Source organism: Arachis duranensis, chromosome 7 (assembly GCF_000817695.3).
Source record: "Arachis duranensis cultivar V14167 chromosome 7, aradu.V14167.gnm2.J7QH, whole genome shotgun sequence".
NCBI classification, from domain to species: Eukaryota; Viridiplantae; Streptophyta; class Magnoliopsida; order Fabales; family Fabaceae; genus Arachis; species Arachis duranensis.
In genome coordinates, this window is record NC_029778.3 from 75,073,507 (window position 1) to 75,094,400 (window position 20,894).

The 20,894-nt window shown below is 31.1% G+C and overlaps 2 protein-coding genes and 1 long non-coding RNA gene across 3 annotated transcripts in view; 2 read left to right on the plus strand and 1 right to left on the minus strand.

Annotated features, from left to right (window-relative positions):
* Positions 1-9,363, plus strand: part of LOC107459927 (alcohol-forming fatty acyl-CoA reductase-like) — a 19,762-nt gene extending 10,399 nt beyond the window's left edge. Inside the window, exons 4-11 of the mRNA XM_016078238.3 lie at positions 3,509-3,711; positions 3,827-3,927; positions 5,077-5,269; positions 6,670-6,831; positions 6,974-7,055; positions 7,285-7,551; positions 8,302-8,429; positions 9,164-9,363. Of these exons, the coding sequence (XP_015933724.1) occupies positions 3,509-3,711; positions 3,827-3,927; positions 5,077-5,269; positions 6,670-6,831; positions 6,974-7,055; positions 7,285-7,551; positions 8,302-8,429; positions 9,164-9,317 (1,290 nt within the window). The 3' untranslated portion in view covers positions 9,318-9,363. The remainder of the gene's footprint in view (positions 1-3,508; positions 3,712-3,826; positions 3,928-5,076; positions 5,270-6,669; positions 6,832-6,973; positions 7,056-7,284; positions 7,552-8,301; positions 8,430-9,163) is intronic.
* LOC107459469 (3-ketoacyl-CoA synthase 2-like) overlaps positions 1-20,894 on the minus strand; it is a 77,723-nt gene that overhangs the window by 18,565 nt on the left and 38,264 nt on the right. The window lies entirely within an intron of this gene.
* On the plus strand, positions 14,128-14,923 carry LOC110274212 (uncharacterized). Its single transcript, XR_002366143.2, has 3 exons — positions 14,128-14,187; positions 14,269-14,434; positions 14,524-14,923. It is a non-coding gene; the product is annotated as an uncharacterized LOC110274212 (long non-coding RNA).

Here is a 20,894-nt window from a genome sequence, read left to right on the forward strand (position 1 = left end):
TATCCTCCTTTTCGTCAGAAAATTTGACGGTAAATTCGCCGGTATAGGTTGATGCTAAATTCGACGGTACTCAACCTTTTTTTTATTATGGAATAATTTAATTGAAAAAATCTTTCAAAAACAAATTTAAAAAATATCTTATCTTTCAGAAAATAATTTGAATATCAAACTCATATTGTGAAAATATTTATAATAAGAAACATTAAATTACACATTTGTAGAGACGTTTATTGGCACAAAGTTATTATTGACTTTTCAAGTTTATTAGTTACAAAAGTTAGAGAGCCATCAAGAACCATTCATTGTCAATGACCATTTGCTTATGAGTTCTAACAATGATATAAACCATTTGATCTAAACTATTTTAAATGTGCTACTCTATTATGCCATGAATCCAAATAATGAACATATAAAAAAAATTCAAATCGTTACTAATACTAAGTTTGAGCATACTTTTAGTATAATATTATTTTTCTATGAATACGTCATTTTTAAGTAAAATTATTTTATTATATTCTTTTATAATTTTAAATCATTTTTACGTAAGAGATTTGAAGGTATCAGTACTTAGGTGTCAATACTTAGATGTATATCGAGAAGAGAGTCAAGAGTTGTTCAGTTTAAAAAGTGTATAAGAGAAAGAAAAAAGTTGAGAAAAACTGCATTGAGAATAATAGAATGGTGTGAAGTGAAGAACATAATTACAATACAATGATAAGAGTCCGCTACTTATAGATAAACCCTAATTACCATATAGAACTATAAGAAGCTCTAATTGACTCGTAACTAACTGAATAGAACAGAGAAGTTTCTAGTTAATTATCATCTCTAGTTTTCTTTGCTTTTATTTTCTTTGAAACTTGTTACTTCCCCTGGTGATTCTGATGTTGCTGCTACTGCTTCTTTAATACTCAATTTGCTTTTAAAATTTCGAAATGACTCAAATAGAATAGCTTTTGTGAGAATGTCTACTAGCTGAATTGCACTTGAGATGTGACTCACTTTCACTTCCTGCTGTTTACATAATCTTTTACGAAATGAAGGTCAAATTCAAAGTATTTAGATTTCGAGTGTAAACTCGGATTGGCTGCAAGCTAAGCAATACTGTGCTATGATTATCACAATACATCAAGGGAGTCTTCTTTGGAGGAAATTTAACTTCACATAGTAGGTTTTTTACCCAAGTCAGCTTTGCAACTATATCTGCTATACTTTTTATACTCGACTTCTTTGCTAGACCTTGCTACTGTCATTTGCTTTTTGGGTGCCTAGGAGATCAAATTTGACCCTAGGAATACACAATAGCTGCTAGTTAACTTCTTATCATTTAGATAATCAACCTAGTCAGAATTTTTAGGAATATCATGGGTGCCCCACTTGGCACCCTACTTGGATTATGGGCACCCCACTTCAAGAATCATGGGCGCCAGGCACCCTTTGAAACAAATACTCGAAGGAGCTGGGCACCAAAAAGGGCGTTAGGTACCAACGACGCGTTAAACAATTTTCATGCCCTGAAAGTGTTAGACGCGAATTGTGGGCACTAAGCACCATACTCTGTGAATAATACAACATTTATTAGCATAAAATTCAAAGAACACTCTATTGTCATAGTAGAATTGATAAACACTCATCAAATTCTTAGTGATTTCAGGGGCATGAAGCAACTTTTTTCAAAGTAAGCAATCTAGAGCTCAAATCATATTCAAAATACATTTTTCCAACATAGTTAATTTGCAAACCTAAGCCATCTCCTGTCACCACTTGCTCATCTCCAGTGTATTCTTCTTTCTAAGCCAGATTTTGTGCATCATGAGTCATGTGATGTATAACTCGTGAATCAGGATACCGATTTTGATCCTAAATAGTTGAGGGAGTTGCCAAGACATTGTTGTAGTTTGCCTTTGGTTGACTGATGATTTGATTGTAGTTGCGTAAACCATCACCAGATTGCTCTCTGTCATATCTATAACAACAGAACTTTGCTATGTGTCCCACTCTATCACAGACTTGGCATTGAGGCCTTGTATCTGAGTAACTTCTTCCATGACTTTGTAATATTCTTCCTCTGCCATATTGACTTCTATCATAAGGTCTATAGATGTTGTTTTCTTGCATTAATATTTCTTGATCCTAAGACATTCTACCTCCATTATACACACCTCTTCTACTTCCTTTAAACATTCTTCCTTTTTTTCCTCTAAAAATGTCTCTAAAGTTTTCTCTTGTTGATGAATTATATAATTGATTGTACTAATTTTATGACTGATTCTACATTTGTGATGATGACTAACTTTGTGGGTGCTACAAGTTTTGAGCTACATTTTCTTGCACAAAGAACACATATCTTCAAAATTTTGACAATATACTTTCATGTGCTAACAACAATGCCTCTAATTCTTCTACTGTTATACTTTGTGATGTGGCTAATACTGAGGTCACCACTGAACCATACTCTTCAGTTAAACCATGTAGAATTATATTTACATATATAATCACTTTCTTTCATTAATTCACCTACTGAAGCCAACATATCTATTGTACTTTTTTATAAACAAAACATACTCAGTTATTATTCCACCAATTTAAATAGTACTTAATCTGTTTTTCAATTGCATCACTTTTGATTTTGTTTGTGAAGACAAATGATCTTCTAATCTTCTCTACATCTAATGTGTGAATATACATCCAACTATCATTGTTATGAAAGGATTTAATATCAAAGTTAACATCCATGACTTGAGTAGTGTATCTTGCCTTTTTCATTTTTGAAAATCAGAATTGACTGTTCCATTGTCAAGAAAAATTTGTAGAATTTCTTGCGCTAACAAGTGATTCAATATATCATTCTCTTCGATTGTTGATTCTGCTTGATCTTTCCATGGTAAATAATTATTTTCATCTAGTTTTATGGATATTGGAGTTGCTACAAAATTCTATGCCATTACTCTCGATCTGACTTCAATTCTGGTTTGATTGAACTTGCTGCAGAAATTTATAGAAGCTGTGACACTATAAGCTCTGGTACTATCAAGGTATCAATACTTAAGTGTATATTAAAAAGAGAGTCAAAAACTATTAAACTCAAGAAGAGTAGAAAGAGAAAGAAAGTAGTTGAGAGAATCTATTTTGAGAATAACAGAATGGTGTAAAGTGAAGAATACAATTATAATGTAATGATAAGAAGAATCTACTACTTATAGCTAAACCCTAACTATTTTCTAGAACTATAGAAAAGCTCTAACTGACCCGTAACTAACTGAATAGAATAGACAAGTTTCTAGTTAACTAAATAGACTGGAAAATTTTTTAGAGTAACTCCTAGTATCCGAACTAACTAAACCGACGCCTAGCGCTCAAACCGGTAGCTAGTGCCTAGATCCACCAAACTTGGCGCCTAACGGCCATATATCTCTTGGCACCTAGTGCCCATGTATCTATCAAGATGAGCATAAATTAGATTCATTCTTAAATATGAAACATAAAGTAATGATATTTTGATATGCAGATCATAGGTAAGGACTTGTTCAGATTGCTCAAGAAAAATCTAGGACCAAAATTCAATTCCTTTCTCTCCGAAAAATTAGCTGCAATTCCTGGAGACATTTCACAAGAGAACCTGAATTTGAAGAACTTCATTTCCAAGGAAGAGATTTACAATCAACTTGATGTTATAATTAATGTAGCCGGAGCAACTAAATTTGATGAAAGGTAATATGTATGTGTATATATATCTTCGTTTGTGATGTGTGTTCTCATAGTTATTTAATCTTTTCTTCTTTTTTTTTTTTACTTAATTTCTTCTGTTATCATATGACAAATGCAGATACGATGTCGCATTGGGCACAAATACATTAGGAGTTAAACATATCTTAGATTTCGCCAAAAGATGTATTAAATTGAAGGTGCTTGTCCATTTATCAACAGGTTAGCATTTAAATGTAAAAAAATACAACACTATATTTTTTTTTAGTCTGCAATTAAAAAACAAAAAAAAATAAAGAAATTGATATAGTTTGAATTGTTATGTAGATAAAATACAAAATTTTGAAAAAGGATATTATCTGATTATTGTTAAACAACAGTTGGTATATATATATAATTGTTACGTAGATAAAATACAAAATTTTGAAAAAGGATATTATCTGATTATTGTTAAAAATGAGTTGATATGTGTGTGTGTGGTGGTTACAAAAACTATATAGTTTTGATCATATTTAAAAAATATTATTAAAATTAAAATAATATTTTAAAAAACTAAAAAAATATTATAAAAATAAAAAAAATATGATTTAAACTTTAGCAATACCTTTTAAGAATTACCAAAATTATATAATCAGTGTAACGAACCACTATAATAATAAGCATTTATCTTCTTTTGTGCGTAAATATGTGAGAAGAAGAGAGAGAAAAAAACGATTTAATACATATTATTTTAAAAAATATCTTTTATAGCATATAATTTAAATTTATAATTTATTAGTTTGAATATAAAATACTTATGATTCCAATATTTTAATTTATAATTTATTAGTTTGAATATAAAATACTTATTAGCTTAACTTATTTTATATTTAATATTATTGTGTGTGTTACTAGATATGTTTGTGTGATATATAATTCAACTCAATTAATAAAAAAAAAATATTATTTTGAGAATTAAATAGAATATGTCAGTTCAATTAGTCGAATCGGTATAAATTTTTAGTCGTTAATTAATTTAAAAGAATAAAACCTAAAAAATTTACTTTTTCTAAAAAATATACATTATATATAATTATATTATTTTATTATATATAGTTCAATTCCAATTAAATTTTGATTGAATTTTTAAGACTTTAAATCCCAAACTCTATCGGTTCATACCAGTTTGGTTTTCAGAACCCTGAAAAAATAGAGAGTGGACGTAGTAGTGTTTTGTTTGCAACTGCAGTCGTCATTGCTGTAATATTATAATTGCATAAAGATTGGAATGATTCCAATTAGGATTGCAAGTAAACACGATCTCATGAGCAATTTAAAATTAAGCAAGGCATATTCTGAGTCAAATATATTTGTGATATGCATGCCTTGCAGCTTATGTATGTGGGGAGAGAGGAGGACTCATAGTAGAGAATCCACACAACTTGGGTGTGTCACTGAATGGAGTACTGGGATTAGATATTGACATGGAAAGGAAAGTGATAGAAGACAGCTTGAATCAGCTTCAAGAAAAAGAAGCCACAAAAGAAGAAATTAAAGTTGCCATGAAAGATCTAGGCATTAAGCGGTTTGTATTCTGAGTACACCCTAGCTACTTATATTATTCCTTATATCTATTCATTGATGAGTATATAATCAAGGCCTTAATTATTTATGATATGTATTGTCAAAATAAAATATATTGTATTGCAATTTTGGAGGAATTCTTAAATATTCCATGGTGTAAATGTTTTTTTTTATATTGATATTAACCATACAAAAAATATATATAAAAATTATCATAAACTATAGGATAAAGTACTGTTTTGGTCTTCAACATTTGAGGTGAATCATATTTTAGTTTCTAATGTTTAATCGTTTTGTTTTATTTCAAAACGTTTAAAATGGCATTAATGTTACTCTGTCGTCGAATTCTTCACTAATACTTAATGAAATTGATGTACTATGAATAATACTTTTGTTAAAGTTACGTTTGTTCGACCTTCTTTTTTCACTTTCACCCTCTCAACAAACCTAAATTCCATTCTCCTACTCTTTTTTACATTATTAATTCTCCAAGAGGAGTTTGAGAAAAAACAAAGAAGAGAATATGAGAATGAGGTATGAATTTGTTGAGAGGATAAAGATGAGAGAGAGATTCATAAACATTATTAATAATATATCAATTTCGTTAAATGTTAGTAATGGATTTAATGATAGCATAACATTAATGCCATTTTAAACGTTTTGGGATAAAAATAAGACGATTAAAACATTAGAAGATCAAAATAAGATTCACCCTAATATTAGAGGACTAAAACAATACTTTATTCTAATATATATATAATATTATTAATTTTGTGATTGAAAATCAATGTGGTACATAAATATTTTTTTTCCCGTAGAAGATGAGAGAAATTTTATTTTCAATTTATTTACCTGAATATTTAAATGATACAGTGTTTAAATCTATAATATTATCATAAAATTATTTAAATAAAGTATATAAATAATTATGTATTTAATTTTTTTCACGTAATTTTTTTAGATTTAAAGCATCAATTGTATATAAAAATACAAATAACAGGTATCAAATTCTAAACTTTTGATCATACAAATATTGATATTTTATTATAAAATTATTTATTTCAAAATTTAAATTGTTAAATAAAAATATATGCATTGTCATGTTTCTACGAAAAATAGTAGTTGATATTAAAAAAATGTTATTTCCCCTATCTCCCCTTTGTGGCAGATTATGCTTTAAGAATTATGAAATTTCAATTGGAAAAGTTTAGGGGCCAGCAGTTTTATTGAATTTTGGCCAGCATGTAACCAGCAGGGGAAGGTGAGCCATTGGATGAAATCTCATACCAATCTCACACCATCAAATCATCATTGATGGCTAATTGATGGTTAACAATCACAAAAATTGCTGGTCCCCTAGCATTGCTCATTTCAATTAAGTATAATTCTTTGTATTAGCAGAGCAAATAAATATGGATGGCCAAACACATATGTGTTTACAAAAGCAATGGGAGAAATGCTCTTATGGCATATGAAAGGAAACATGCCTCTTTCCATTATACGTCCTACAATGATTACAAGTACTTATAAAGAACCCTTCCCTGGCTGGATTGAAGGTGCAAGGTAAATCATCGTCTATCAATGAATTCTATTATGCACTATCTTTTACATGTTTTTTAACTCCGGTTCCAAAAAATGTCGTATTTATAAGCAACTATATAGAAATATATTAACCTTAATTTAATTTTTCTCAACTTGAGAACAGAACTATAGACGGAGTAAGCGTTGCTTATGGTAAAGGAAAATTGAGGTTCTTCCTTGCAAGCCCTGAGGGAGTTATAGACATGGTGAGTCCCTAAAAGATACATTCTTAATAATTATTTATGATTTAGAATCTAAAATTTAAGATAAACAAAATAATTTTAAAAATTAGCTAATATTAGCTGAAAAAATTAGTTATCAAATATTTTGCTACAAATAAATATGGAGACCAACAAAATCTATAAAACATATCAGAATAGTATTCTTTTAATATTTTTAAATGAAAAAATAATTAATGCTGTGTTTGAATTTCAGATACCAGCCGATTTGGTGGTTAATGCAATGATAGTGGTGTTGGTGGCTCATGCAAACCAACCAAAGCATATCATATATCATGTGGGTTCCTCTATTAGCAATCCAATCAAATACCGTAGTCTCCCAGACTATGGTTACAGATATTTTAAGGCAAAACCATGGATAGACTTGCATGGAAAGCCCGTCAATGTTTGCAAAGGAATCATGTTGGATAGCATGGTTAGCTTCCGTAGATTTATGTTTCTTCGCTACCAGCTTCCCTTAAAGGTTAGTTACTCCGATCCTGCTATTCAATTCCTACCAATTTCTATTTCACATTCCTACTATGTTCTAGTATATATTTTGGTTTAATTATCGTATTGGTTCATATAGTTTTGTCAAATTTTTAGTTAGGTTCTTGTACTTATTTTTTTTTAATTGAATTCTTGCACTAATTTTTTTTTAATTGGATCCTTAAACTCTTTTTTTTTATTTGGGTCTCTGTACCATTTTTTTTACTTAGGTCCCTATACAATTAAACCAACTACTGTTAAGAGAGACCTAATTAAAAAAAGAAGTTGGTACAATGACCAAATTAAAAGAAAAAAAAGTATAAAAACCTAATTGAAAATTTTGCAAAACTATAAAGGCTAACAGAATAATTAAACTATATATTTTCTAATAGAAAATTTTAGTACGTAGAGGGACAAATATATATTAGGATAAATATTTTGTGGATTGATATATCTATAATTTTAAATTAGAAACTATATGTACTTGAAAAAATAGACCTATATATAAAAGTTATATTAGTCTAAAATAATAAAAGGTTAGTTTATCTCCTTTTATTATTTTTAACATAATTAAATATTATTTTTTTTAAATTATTTTTCACGATCTAATTTCAAATATCAGAAATAAAATAAACACTATCTTTTTTTTTTTTAATTTCTAAACAATAATCACGTTCATTTTGCTCATTAATTAAGCAAAAAAATTTTAGGGCAACAAACTGCTTACACATTTAGCAATAAGCAGGTACTAGAACTAGTGAATGCAGTGTTATGCCAGTATTTTCGAGGACTATGTGATGACTTAAACAAGAAGATTCATCTTGTCATGAGATTGGCTGAACTTTACAAGCCTTATGTGTTTCTGGATGCAGTGTAAGCCACTCATAATGAGTATTTCTTTTATGATGATTATAAACATAATTATTTTGTTATAATATTTTTTGCGTTACTAATTGTAAAAAAATATGTAACAAAGGTATTCTTAAATGTTAGTAGTTGTGAAGAAAGCAAATTATTTTAAATAATTCTAAAAAATTATTAATAGTCCTTTTATTCACATTTATTTATCTTTTATAGCTAGTAATTACTAAATATCAGTGGAAATAACTTTAATTTTTTTGTTAATTAGTGATGGACAATAAAAAAGTATTTTTAAATACATGTATATATAATTTATAACCTATATATATTATTCACTAAAATAGTTATTTTTAATGATAATATAAAATGCTATTTTTTAAGTGAATAATTATTGTTTTTAAGAACTATATCAGATTGACTAGTTTAATTAAATTAACAAGATAAGAAATTGACAATCAAATTAGTCTAGTTTAAAATAATATCTGATTGCCAATAAACGGATAAAAAATTTAAAATTTGGTCAAAAACTAGTAAACCGGTAGAATTGATATGATTTTTTAGTAGTTAACTGATTTAAAATAATAAAATAATTTTATCTTAAAAAATATATATATTATATTCTTATACTTGGTTCAGCTTCAATCTGTTGAATCTTTAATTTCATTGATCGGATGACTGTGTGTAATAATTTATTGACTAGTACTAACTCACGCTTTATTTAATTTTTTTTAATACTTATCATACAGATTTGATAACATGAATACAATGAAGTTGCTATCAGCGGCAAGAGAGGGTGAGGTGGAGATGGACTTATTCAACTTTGACCCAAAAATTATTGATTGGGAAGACTACTTCTTAAATGTTCATCTTCCTGGCATTGCCAAGTATGTCATGAAGTGATATGATATATGGCATGTACTATTTGCAGTGTTTGGAGTTATGAAATTTCTATTATGTGAAACCTAATAATTATGGTCAAGTAACTCAAATATTTACATGCTCGTACTTGAAACCTCCTTATTTAGCCGATCAATAAATAAAAAAGCTCAAGACTCTTGATATTTCTAATTAGTCTGGAGAAATATGGGTTGAATCAAGGTCAGAAAATTTACTTTCTACACACATAAGCAATTTATTATTAGAAGATATAGTCAATTCCAAATAGCTTTTATGAAATAATTTTAATTTGTATGAATGGTTGAGAGTTAAACAAGAAGACACCAGTACATATCATGGTTTAATCCTTAAATGCAACATACAGAATCTACATTTGTTCTTTACCACAATCAATGGTGAACTTCTTTTCACTATTTTCATGAACTTAAAACACCAATAATGGCAAAAGCTAAAAGAACAAAATGCTTAGAACAAATGAGTAATAATTTTTCAAGTATTTTTTCAAACTCATAAATGAAATAATTTTTTAAAAGTTTCTCCAAACTCACTAAAAATTAAATTGTCAAGAGAAAATTCAAACTAGTCGCTGAACCTACAATAATGTCTCAAACGACTTTTTTTTTTTTTTAACAGTGTTTTCCTTGGTCTTTTTCTATTACAAAAACATTCCTCACCAACTAAAAAAAATCTCACATGTAAATAGTAGGTTTTCACAATTTGAATTCACTCATTCTTTCAGACCTTTTACAAACCCAAACTTCACACTTGTAGAGTTATCAGATAGATAAATTCTCAAGAGCAAACATCACATTTAAATAAAGCTTCACTATAAAAAAGTTGAATTTTACTGATAATTCTACCGATAATTACACCAGTAAAAACTGAATTCACTCACTCTTTCAAACCTTTATTTTATAAACATAAATTTCACGCTCGTATATATGGTTATCAAATTCGAATAAATTCTCAAAAAACAAACAATACCCTCAAATAAATCTTTCACTACAAGAAAGTTAAATTTTACCGATGATCAAAGCATAAATAATGAGTTTTATCGGCGACCTCATTGTCGGAAAAAGTGCATGAGTAAAAACTTTGTTGATAATTTTCGATAAATATTACAATGGCTTCATGCAGTCAGTAAAAATAAAACACTACAAGAAAACAACATTTTTACGACATTTTCTTTAATGTTTGGTGATGGTTTTAACTGTTACTAAATATTTTTGTGACGGTTAAAAAAAGCATCATGGATTTGAATGTCTCAGTTGAGATAGTGACAATTTTGGACCACCGGTGATAAGCAATGTTGCTAAATTATTTGTGACCATTTTTGAAGTATAAAACCATCACTCTTTTGTAACACTTGTCAAGCACTACAAGAGATATGCTGAATAGCGGCGGTTTTTTTTGGGAAATTGCAACGGTCAAAAACTACCGCGAAACAAAATTCCAACAGTTTCACAAGCGTTGTCTATTTAGAGGATGGAGATTTGATTTTGCGGTGCTTCTGGGAAATCGCTAGCACAACAACAGCAAATCAGATAATTAATTTTGCGGCAGTTGCAGAACTACCACTATCACTACAAGAAATTGTCTAATTATCGACACAAAAAATCGACGGCTAGATTTTCCGTCGATAATTTTCGACGGCTTGCCGTCGATAAAATGAAAAAGAAATTATTAAAAATAAAATATTAAAATCGACGACCATGTCGTCTATTATTTTAGTAACATTTTAACACTTTAATTTTATCGTCACATTATCAACGAAACGGTGGGTGAAAATTTTTTTCTTTAAAATCGACGGATTCGCTGTCTATTTTAATAATTATAATATCGACAACTTTTACTGTCGATAAATTTAGACGATTGAGATTTCTTTCTGAAACTGAATGAACGGTATAAATTTATTATATAAAATAGACGGTTGGTATGTTAATTTTTATTTTAGTTAAAATCGACAAAACCACTGTCGATTTTTATTCAACAAAAAATCACACCCGCGTTTACTTCCCGCGTCCACAGTTTCAATCAATTTCTCCAAAATTAATCCCAAACCTTCATAGATTCAGAACTTACGCTACTTAAGTACTTAACCCTAAAAATTAACCTCAAAATCTCAGTGAGGCTGCTTCTTCTTCTCCAACACCCGAGAATAGAGGCCAGAGATGGAGTCACCGTCACGGAGAGAGGCAGAGAGCCGCCGGAGAGCAAAGCTTCTCCTCTTCTTCTTCTTCTTCTTCTTCTCCCCCGCCGAGCCTGCTGCCGCGCCATCCTCTTCATGTAAGTTCCTCTCTCTCGCGCTTTCTCTCTCTCTCTCTCTATCACTCTATCACATTGTGATTTGTATATCTGCATGTAAGTTCTTCTTCCACAGATTCATTGTTGCAACATCTTTGCCGGTCGCCATAGCTATGAGCCTGTTGCCGTCGCCGTCGCCGTCGCCGTTGCAACTCCTTGTAAGTTCCTCTCTGTCTCTCTCTGATTATTATATTTATTTTTTCAGTTTTTGTATCTACTATTTTCATCATGAAATTCCGAATTTGCTTTTGTGAATAACAATCGCATCAATATTACTGAAACCTAGTTAGCATAATCAATTCTTCTTGATTTGGAGATTTGATTTACCTATTGAATTTTTATTTTTTTTGCTGGTCACTGTGGTTTCGTAGGATTCCTATTTGATTTGACATTTGTTTTGGCGAATTTATGCTCTGGATTTACCATCTTTGATTATATAGACAATGTTTTTTCCTTTTTTATTTTATCAGAATTAATGTTTGTGTTTTTGGTATTCTTCTCTTCTTTTGATTGAGTCGGTGCCTTGGCAGTTCCTTTGTTAGGGATGTGAAATCATGTGTTAGCATATGGATTGAGTTGGTGGCTTGATGGTTTCTTCTTTTTTTTCTCAGTGGTTAACATATGGATTGTTATGTTTCTTGAGAAAAATGTAAAGTTATATTATTTTTCTGTGCAGCTCAGATCACTTTCTAAAGTTACTCTAAAAACATTCTAAAGTCCCACCACTTTTGTGTCTGGTAGAAATTCATACTATAGTTGCTTACTTTTTTGGATATTGGTTATTCTTGTCATTTTGCGGAGTTGTGGTGTTTATGTAACATCTATTTCCTCAATGATTCTGAACACTACAATAATATAGATTATTTTTGAGGGTTATAATGTGTAAAAGAAAATTAAAATTTGTCAAAAAAACAAATTTTGACACTATTTTAACTATGAAAATATGTTAATAAAAGTTTTGTCAAAAATAGTATTTTTAACATATAAGCGATTGTGAAAAAAATTTAAATCTTATTTTGATAAATATTGGCTGTCAAAAATAATTTGTTAGAAAATTTTGAGAACATATTTTCTGTGATACTTATTAATTGTCAAAAATACTATTTATTTTGACACTTATTGACTATAAAATATTCTCAACAAAAAATTTTAACAAAGAATGAGATGTGATCTTGAAACTAAAGAATAAATTGAGATTTTGAAGATAAAGAATGAGTAGTATAATCCTAAACTGAGAGCAGTGTGATGTCAAAATTAACAGAGCCCAAAGAAGAAAAAAATAGTAGAGTAGATTGAAAACAAATGAGTGTCAAAATTGAGGAGTAATTTTCTACGGTAAAATTTTTTGTCAAGAAAATATAGAAAATTTGACATTTGTGATATTTGTCAAAAATATATATTAATTTTGACATTTAATTATGGTGTTAAAAAATAAAATGTCAAAATAACTCTATTTTCTTATAGTGGAACCATATATTTATGTTCATATACACATTGCAGCTAAAGAATTACAGGCCAATGGGATTAAGCAAAATTTCAGCATTTGATCCTTATTTCATGTTTTTCCATCCTACTCAACCTCCACATTTACATGAATTCTGTACAATGTGGTATGCATGACACTATTTTTTTTGTACTCTTTAAAATTAATACACCATTTTTGTTTTGAGAGACATTTACTTTATCCAAGTCTCTACTTTTTTATATACACATATACAATGTTAGTTGCTCGCTAATAATCAAAAGTTTGTGAAAATATCTAACCAAATATTAATAATAAAAGAAAAAAAATAGTAGAGGCTATAATCCTATTTTTTATATTATTTGCAGCAAAGATTATGCCAATTATTAAGAATGAGCATTTACTTTTAAGCGCCCTCCTCATAGCTAAATCATTGGCATTGGAGGTATGTTCACATAGATCATTTCTAAACTTTTCAGCTACTTTATACAACATTTGATTTTATCATTTATGTGAACAAGGCATGTTCCTCCATGTCAATTTTGGTATGATTAATCTAAACAAAATTTGTATTATACAAGTAGGTATCTCTTTTTATGGAGAAATTTGTACTTTGTTAATTTCCCATGTTACAAATTTGATCTTAGATTATCCCTCAAGTATTGTGCTCTAGATATGGTTTGAGTGTTGCGGCAACCATGACTCCCTTTGTGAAAGTACTTCTGTTGATTTTCTTCCTCATTGCATATCCAATTAGTAAGGTATAGTCCTTTTATTGCTTAAATATTAAGTTACCATAGTTGACTCAATAAATCATTGTATATCATTTTTCTTCTATTAGTAAATAATACTAAATTACATGGCATTAAAATTAGTATATAAAAAAAAATTAGAATTTCATTAGCAACCGATATTAGCAACATTTCGAAGATAATGTGTCACTTAATATATGACACTTGATTCGATACTCCTATATTTTGAAAACATGACATTTTAGATAAATTTAGCCCTGTTCTTTAGGTGTTGGATTGGCTTTTTGGCAAGGGACATAGTGCACTTCTAGAAAGAGAAGAGCTCAAGGCTTTGGTTCAATTACATTCCAATGAGGTTAGCTTTTTTTTTTTTTATTGAGAAACTTTATCATACTTTTACAGTCACATGCTAAGGTTTATTTTCATTCATTATTAGGCAGGTAAAGGGGAAGAGTTGTCACTTCATGAAGCTACAATAATTGCTGGAGCATTAGACTTAACATTGAAGACTGCTAAAGATGCCATGACACCAATAAGTGAAACATTTTCTCATCAAGGGTAAAGTGAAGTGAACATCAAAGATGCTGCAACTTATTCACATGGTATGATTTGAATTAATTCACATTCAGAAAATCATTAGGAGTTTAGTGTTTTCATGACATGTTAGGCCATTTAACTATGGACTTTGCAGGACTTCGCGCCTTTGAAATGGTAGATTATACTAGTATCTCAACTGATGCATCAAATTTGACCTCACAAGAAACAGAATATTATAGTGCAACACTAAAGAATGCCATGAAGCTAGAGGGTGACTCGGATGCATTGCGCGCAAGATCACAACAAGAAAGCAAAGCAAATGTATCATTTGAGAAAGCAACAGATGATAGTGAAGCAAGTTCTAAATGGTTATCTAAGGATGATGACGATCAAGGTGACAAGGTTGCTGCCTTCCCTATTTTGAATGAATTCATGTCTGACTCTGACAAATCCTTGTTTATTTTGCTTTGAATATTTTGTATTATTAATGGATTGTAATTTAAACGAATATAAGTCCGAGTTTAGTTATTTATCTTATCTTGAGTCTTTATATTATAGGATTATTTATTATTTTGATAAATTTGTAAACTCATTATCTAATATTTAGTATAAATTATATTTAAAAGTTTATTTGTCTTGTTATATTTTGTATAAATTTTATTTTGATATTTAAAATTTTATTTGCATTAATTGTTTACTATTTTTCAAATAGAAAAAATAATTAAAAAATGTGGCTATTAAAATCAACGGTAAAGCTGTCGCTTTTTAAATTTAAAATAGACAAAACAAAACAAAAAATAGACAACGAATTTGTCGGTATTTTAATAATTAAATCGACGGCTCTTTTGTCGATTTTATTGAATCAAATATCGACGGAAATGGTGTCGATTTTGTATAATAATATCGACGGCTCTTTTGTCGATTTTATTCAATCAGATATCGACGAAAACGATGTCGATTTTGTATAATAATATCGACGGCAAAACTGTCGATTTTATTAAACAGGTAAAATTCTCAAACTCATATTATAGACGAAAAGATTGTCGATTTTAATGTATTATTATCGACGGCCTGGTAAGCCGTCGATTTTATTAGAATTTTAAAAAATCGACAAGCTTAATAGCGACCACATCCACCGTTGATTTTGCCGTCGATTTTTAATATTATCGACGGCCCAACCGTCGATTTGGCCGTCGATTTTAACGGTGTTTCTTGTAGTGTATTTTGGTTAGTAGATTTGGGTGGCTTTTTTTAAAAAAATGCAACGGTTTTGAATAAAAAAATTGACAATTTTAAACTAAAATATAATTTTTACAAATTCTAGATTTCATAACCTTAAAAAGAGACTACTCTATAATAATTACATAAATTTCATCAAAATAGTACATTCCAAACAAAGGTCCTAAAACTTGAATACACATTCAAAGAGGAAATATGAACGTAAACCATTGAACTGGTACATTAAGAATCCTTCCTCTATTAGAATTTTGGGACAAAATCACATAAAGCTTGATGTTTGAAGATTCATACAATAGTTATTCACCTTGAACCAATGCAAGCCGGTAGCTCCAAATGTGCATTATTAGCATATAGAACTTCATACTCGTTCTTTAGTTAGCAAAGACATTCAACCTTATTCTCGTTGTAACTTTCGAATGCAGCTTTAACTCTGCGATATATTCTCTGGTTTCATGTATCTCTGGAAGTTCGACAATTCTCTTGTCCACCTCCCTATGAAAATCACAAAAGATTACATGACAATTATTCATAAACACACTTGTTCCTTAATATTTTAGTGCTTCAACGGAAGAAGAAAAGAATAGTCATTCACATTTAAAGTAGAATAATATATTACCTAAGACTAGTTAGTACTCCCAATTCTCAAAGAGAAAGACTTGTGTACATCAGACAAATAGTACCTTTGAAGATGTGCCCTTGATAATGTCAACAAGATCTTGAGTTGTAACACTGAATAACAAGAAAATTTAGAAGCATAATCCATATAGAGCATAAATCAATAGCTCAAAATTGCACAGAACAAGCCTCACCTTATAAAAATTAGTTTTCCTTTACCACCTTTTTGCTTCACCTTGAAAGCCTCAACTATTTCAAAAATTCGAGCAAGTTGTTGTGCCTCTTCTTTTACTTGCAGAACTAGAAACTCAGATACTGAAGAATGCATACAATAATCATATAGGAGGGGAAAAACTATACTAATAATGAAGAAGTATCAAAGTGGTTGTAAATTTTCCTGCATTGAAGACAATAAGATATGAAAATGAAATGGATTTTCGGAGTAAAACTAATATGGAGTTAGAAGTTAAAAAGACAGTAGGATTTTTGTAACTCCAGGTTTATATGTAAAGCTTACTAGCAGAAGTTTGTTACCACCTACTCCTACTCACAAATGGAAACCTTCATTTCACATTAACAGAGACACGTTAAATCCAAGTATGGATTGGAGGGAGAAAAAGATTGCCAGATTTTTCTAGGCCTGAATTCTTTCTTTCTCTAACTTTATTTCCCTAGACGATGCAAGGAAAATTCAGTTTAAATTGTGCAAAAAACACATACATTATTGTTAACATTTTATATGGCAATGCATATTTTTGCATAGAGAAGTAGCTAAGCTAAGCTAACCCTGCACCATAAGAAAATAATTCAGACAAGATGGCCTACTGGTGCGGGATTTATAACCCACAAACTAATCGGCAAGTGCACCGGGTCGTACCAAGTAATACCTCAGGTGAGTGAGGGTCGATCCCACGAGAATTGATGGACTAACCAACAATGGTTAAATGAATTACTTAGTTAGGCAAGCAGAAAATGGTATTTTGATATTCAAAGTGCATTGAATAGTAATTAAGAATTTCAGAAAGCAAACAGTAATTAAGTTGTGAAATACGTATGGGGAAAAAGCTAAGGGTTCAGAGATATCTATTTTCTGGATTGACTTTTCTTATTAATTTATTTTAATCATGCAAGATTTAATTCATAGCAAACTATATATGACTAGACCCTAATTCTTTAGACCTTCTTAGTCTCTTCTAAAATTCATCAACTGCCAATTCCTTGGTCAATTAATTCCAATTAGAGGGTGAAAATCAAATTCCAGTTTATATGCTACAAAAATTCTTATTACCCAAAAATAAGATGATTATATGTCACGTATCTCGTTAAGTCTAGATAATTAAAATTTAGGAGAAATTGTTTTCAAGCTGTTATTCAAGTAAAGAGCTTTTCCAAGTTATACAAGAACACAATTAGAACATGGGTCATACTTCCATTCCACCCAAATTCATAAAATAAAGAGCAAAAACAATTCTTGAATTATAAATCAAAACATGAATTAAAAGACAAAATCAATAGGATTAATCCATACAAATAGACAGAGCTCCTAACCTTAACAATGGAGGGTTAGTTGCTCATGACTCAGAGAAGAAAAATAAGGATTCAGGTAAATTGTTTGAGATGGAATGAATAGTTAACTAATTAATGTTGTCTTTTATATCTAATCCTAATAAATTTAAATCCTAATTTTTAAAACTAAAAAATATCTTTTCCTATCTTAAAAAATAATATTTAAATTTAAATCAGAATTAATTATGGCAATCAACAAGTCTTCAATTGATGAACGAGGACCACTTGATTCCTTCACTTTGCAGCCTCTGATCTGTGCTTTCTGGGCTGAAAACTAGGTCAAAAGTAGCCAGAAATCGCTGGGGGCAAATTTTGAGTTTGCAGTATGTTGCGCATGTCACGCATACGCGCCAGGTGCGCGCCGATAGACTTTTTGCCAATGTGCGTGTGCGCGTGCGCGCCCTTTAACGCCAGGTCAACTATGGAAAATTGTATATTGTTGTGAAGCACCAGATGTTAGCTTTCCAACGCAACTGAAACCCTCTCATTTGGACTTCTGTAGCTCAAGTTATGATTGATTGAATGCGAAGAGGTCAGGCTGGACAACTTTGCAATTCCTTCCATTTTTGCATGCTTCCTTTCCATCAAATCCAACCAAATGCTACCTAAAATAAATAGAATTACACACGACTCAAAGTAGCATCCATAGTGGCTAAAATATAATTAATTCTTACTTAAACTTATCAAGTTAAATGCAAATTCACTAGGAAAAGATAGGAAAAATGCTCACGCATCACAACACCAAACTTGAATTGTTGCTTGTCCTCAAGCAACCAAACTAATATAGGCTTAGGATGTGAATTTGTATGAGAATGAGAGTTCGATTAAGCTCAAGTCTATTCTTAAAATGGGGTTTATCATTGTAATTTTGAACAGCTTTGGCATCTCACTCTCCTTTGAATCAGAGGAACGTCAGTGTCATTCAGAATTAGAATCTGGATCATATTATGAATTATCTGATCTTTATACTCCATTTTAATCCTTGAACACAGCATAATTTTCTTTAATTTATTTTTCTTTGGTGCTTTGCACCTTGAGCCTAGCCGTGACTTTAAATGTTTTGTCTCAAGGTTACTTGACACAAAAACACCACAAGCACTTAACTGGGGAACTCTCTTGAAGTTCTGATTTTTCTTCAGTTACTCCCAAACAGTGGTGCTCAGAGCCTTTGGCATACACTATTGAATGCACTTGGTCTCGACTCTAAGTGTTCTGTCTCAAGGATTACTTGACACAATCACGCCACAAGCATATGACTAGGGAAATAACTCTTTGAGCTTTTAATCATGTCTAACCTCCCTAGTCATTGATGCTCAGAGCCTTGGACCTTGCTTTTATAGTTTCTTTTTCTTTTGCTGTTTCTTTTGCTTCAAGGATTAAATTTTTGTTTATTTCAGAAAAGTCATAATAATTCTCTAAATTCCTGTTCCTTATACATTAACATTCTTTGATTCAAATTCAAATACGCACTGTTCATGTCATGCATTCAAAATCACAAATAATACCACCACATTTAAGTAAATAAGACTACTCTAAAAATTAAACTCAATCTCTCATGCAATGCATCACTTCTTTTTCTTTTGAATTCAAGCTTAGTGAGCAACACATGAGACAATATATTTTTTTATATATATAGTACTAAAGATCATGCAGGAAATCAAAGCAACAGAGAATAGAAGACAACACAATAAGAACAGAAGAGAAATAGAATGAAAGAAACTCAACCACCTCAGTTATGCTGGTGGCCATCTCATTCTTCCATGAAGAACATTCATCTTCCTTTGGTGTTAAACAGAAAAGCCATAAGCGAAGCGTCAACACCAAACTTAAAGGTTTGCTTGTCCTCAAGCAAAGAAGAATAGTGAAGGTGTGCGGTAGAGGCGACGCGAACACACACTACCTGCGTGCGCGCCGATTTGCGAAAAAGGAAAGGGACATAGATGCATCCAGTGCGCCTGCGCGTGGATTGCCAACTGAGGAAAAGGATGCATACGCGTCAGGGACGCGTACGCGTGGGTCAATCTGTGCTTCTAGCACGAATCTAGCGTGAGGCCAGCACAACTTTTGGCCATGCACCCATTTACGTCGATTTTTCAAGGCGCGCTCCCGCGTGGATTGCCGAGAACCAGTGGGACACGTACGCGTCTGGTGCGCGTACGTGTGGGTGAGCTGGTGCGCGAGGCATAGTTCTTACACAACTCCAGCGTAACTTTCTGTTCAATCTCCTCAATTCGCATTCACTATGGACGCGAACGCGCATTAGGCGCGCGCGGGGAAAATTTTTTTCTGAAATGTTCAGTTCTTGTTCTAAAATAGCTGCATGATCAGATAAAACTCAATAAAAATCAAATAACTAAGAAAACTACTACTACAAAAATAAATAAGGATATGAAATCATCGGGTTGCCTTTCAACAAGCGTTTCTTTACCGTCACTAGCTTGACGGTTAGCTGCTCTAAGGAGGAGGATCATAGGGGCTTAGCTCTTCACCCCGTACTTTGAACTTCTTTCCTGTGTATCCATAAAGTAGCTCAATATGCTCCACATAGAGGATTCTGTTTACTGTATAAATCCATGCTGGATTGCTGGTAAACACTACCTTCATTCTTGGGGAGAAACCTTCAGTGAGGATCTTTTTGTTTCTCCATCCTCTGGGTACTTTCTTCTTTTTGGGAACCTCCTCCTTGGTAGATGATGCTTTCCCAACACCAAACTTAGGTTTGATGTCAGGAAGAATTTTATTGATTGTTACCAAGAGAGGTTTGAGCTGCAGATTCTGCTGTGTATCATTAGGGGGTTTTTGAAGGGTTGGATCAATAAGCTCAGTCTGCATGCACCTCTCTTCTTCACCTACTGAATGTACATCCTTGAAAACATGGAAGACTAGTTGCTCATCATGCACTCTAAGCACTAATTCGCCCACTTCTACATCAATCAAAGCTCTTCCAGTGGCTAGGAATGGTCTTCCTAAAATTATTAAGGCATTCTCATCCTCCCCTGTGTCAAGAATCACAAAATCTACTAAGAGGAAAAATTTACCCACTTTGACCAAGATATTCTCCACTAATCTGTAGGCAGGCTTCATAGATTTGTCTGCCATCTGTAA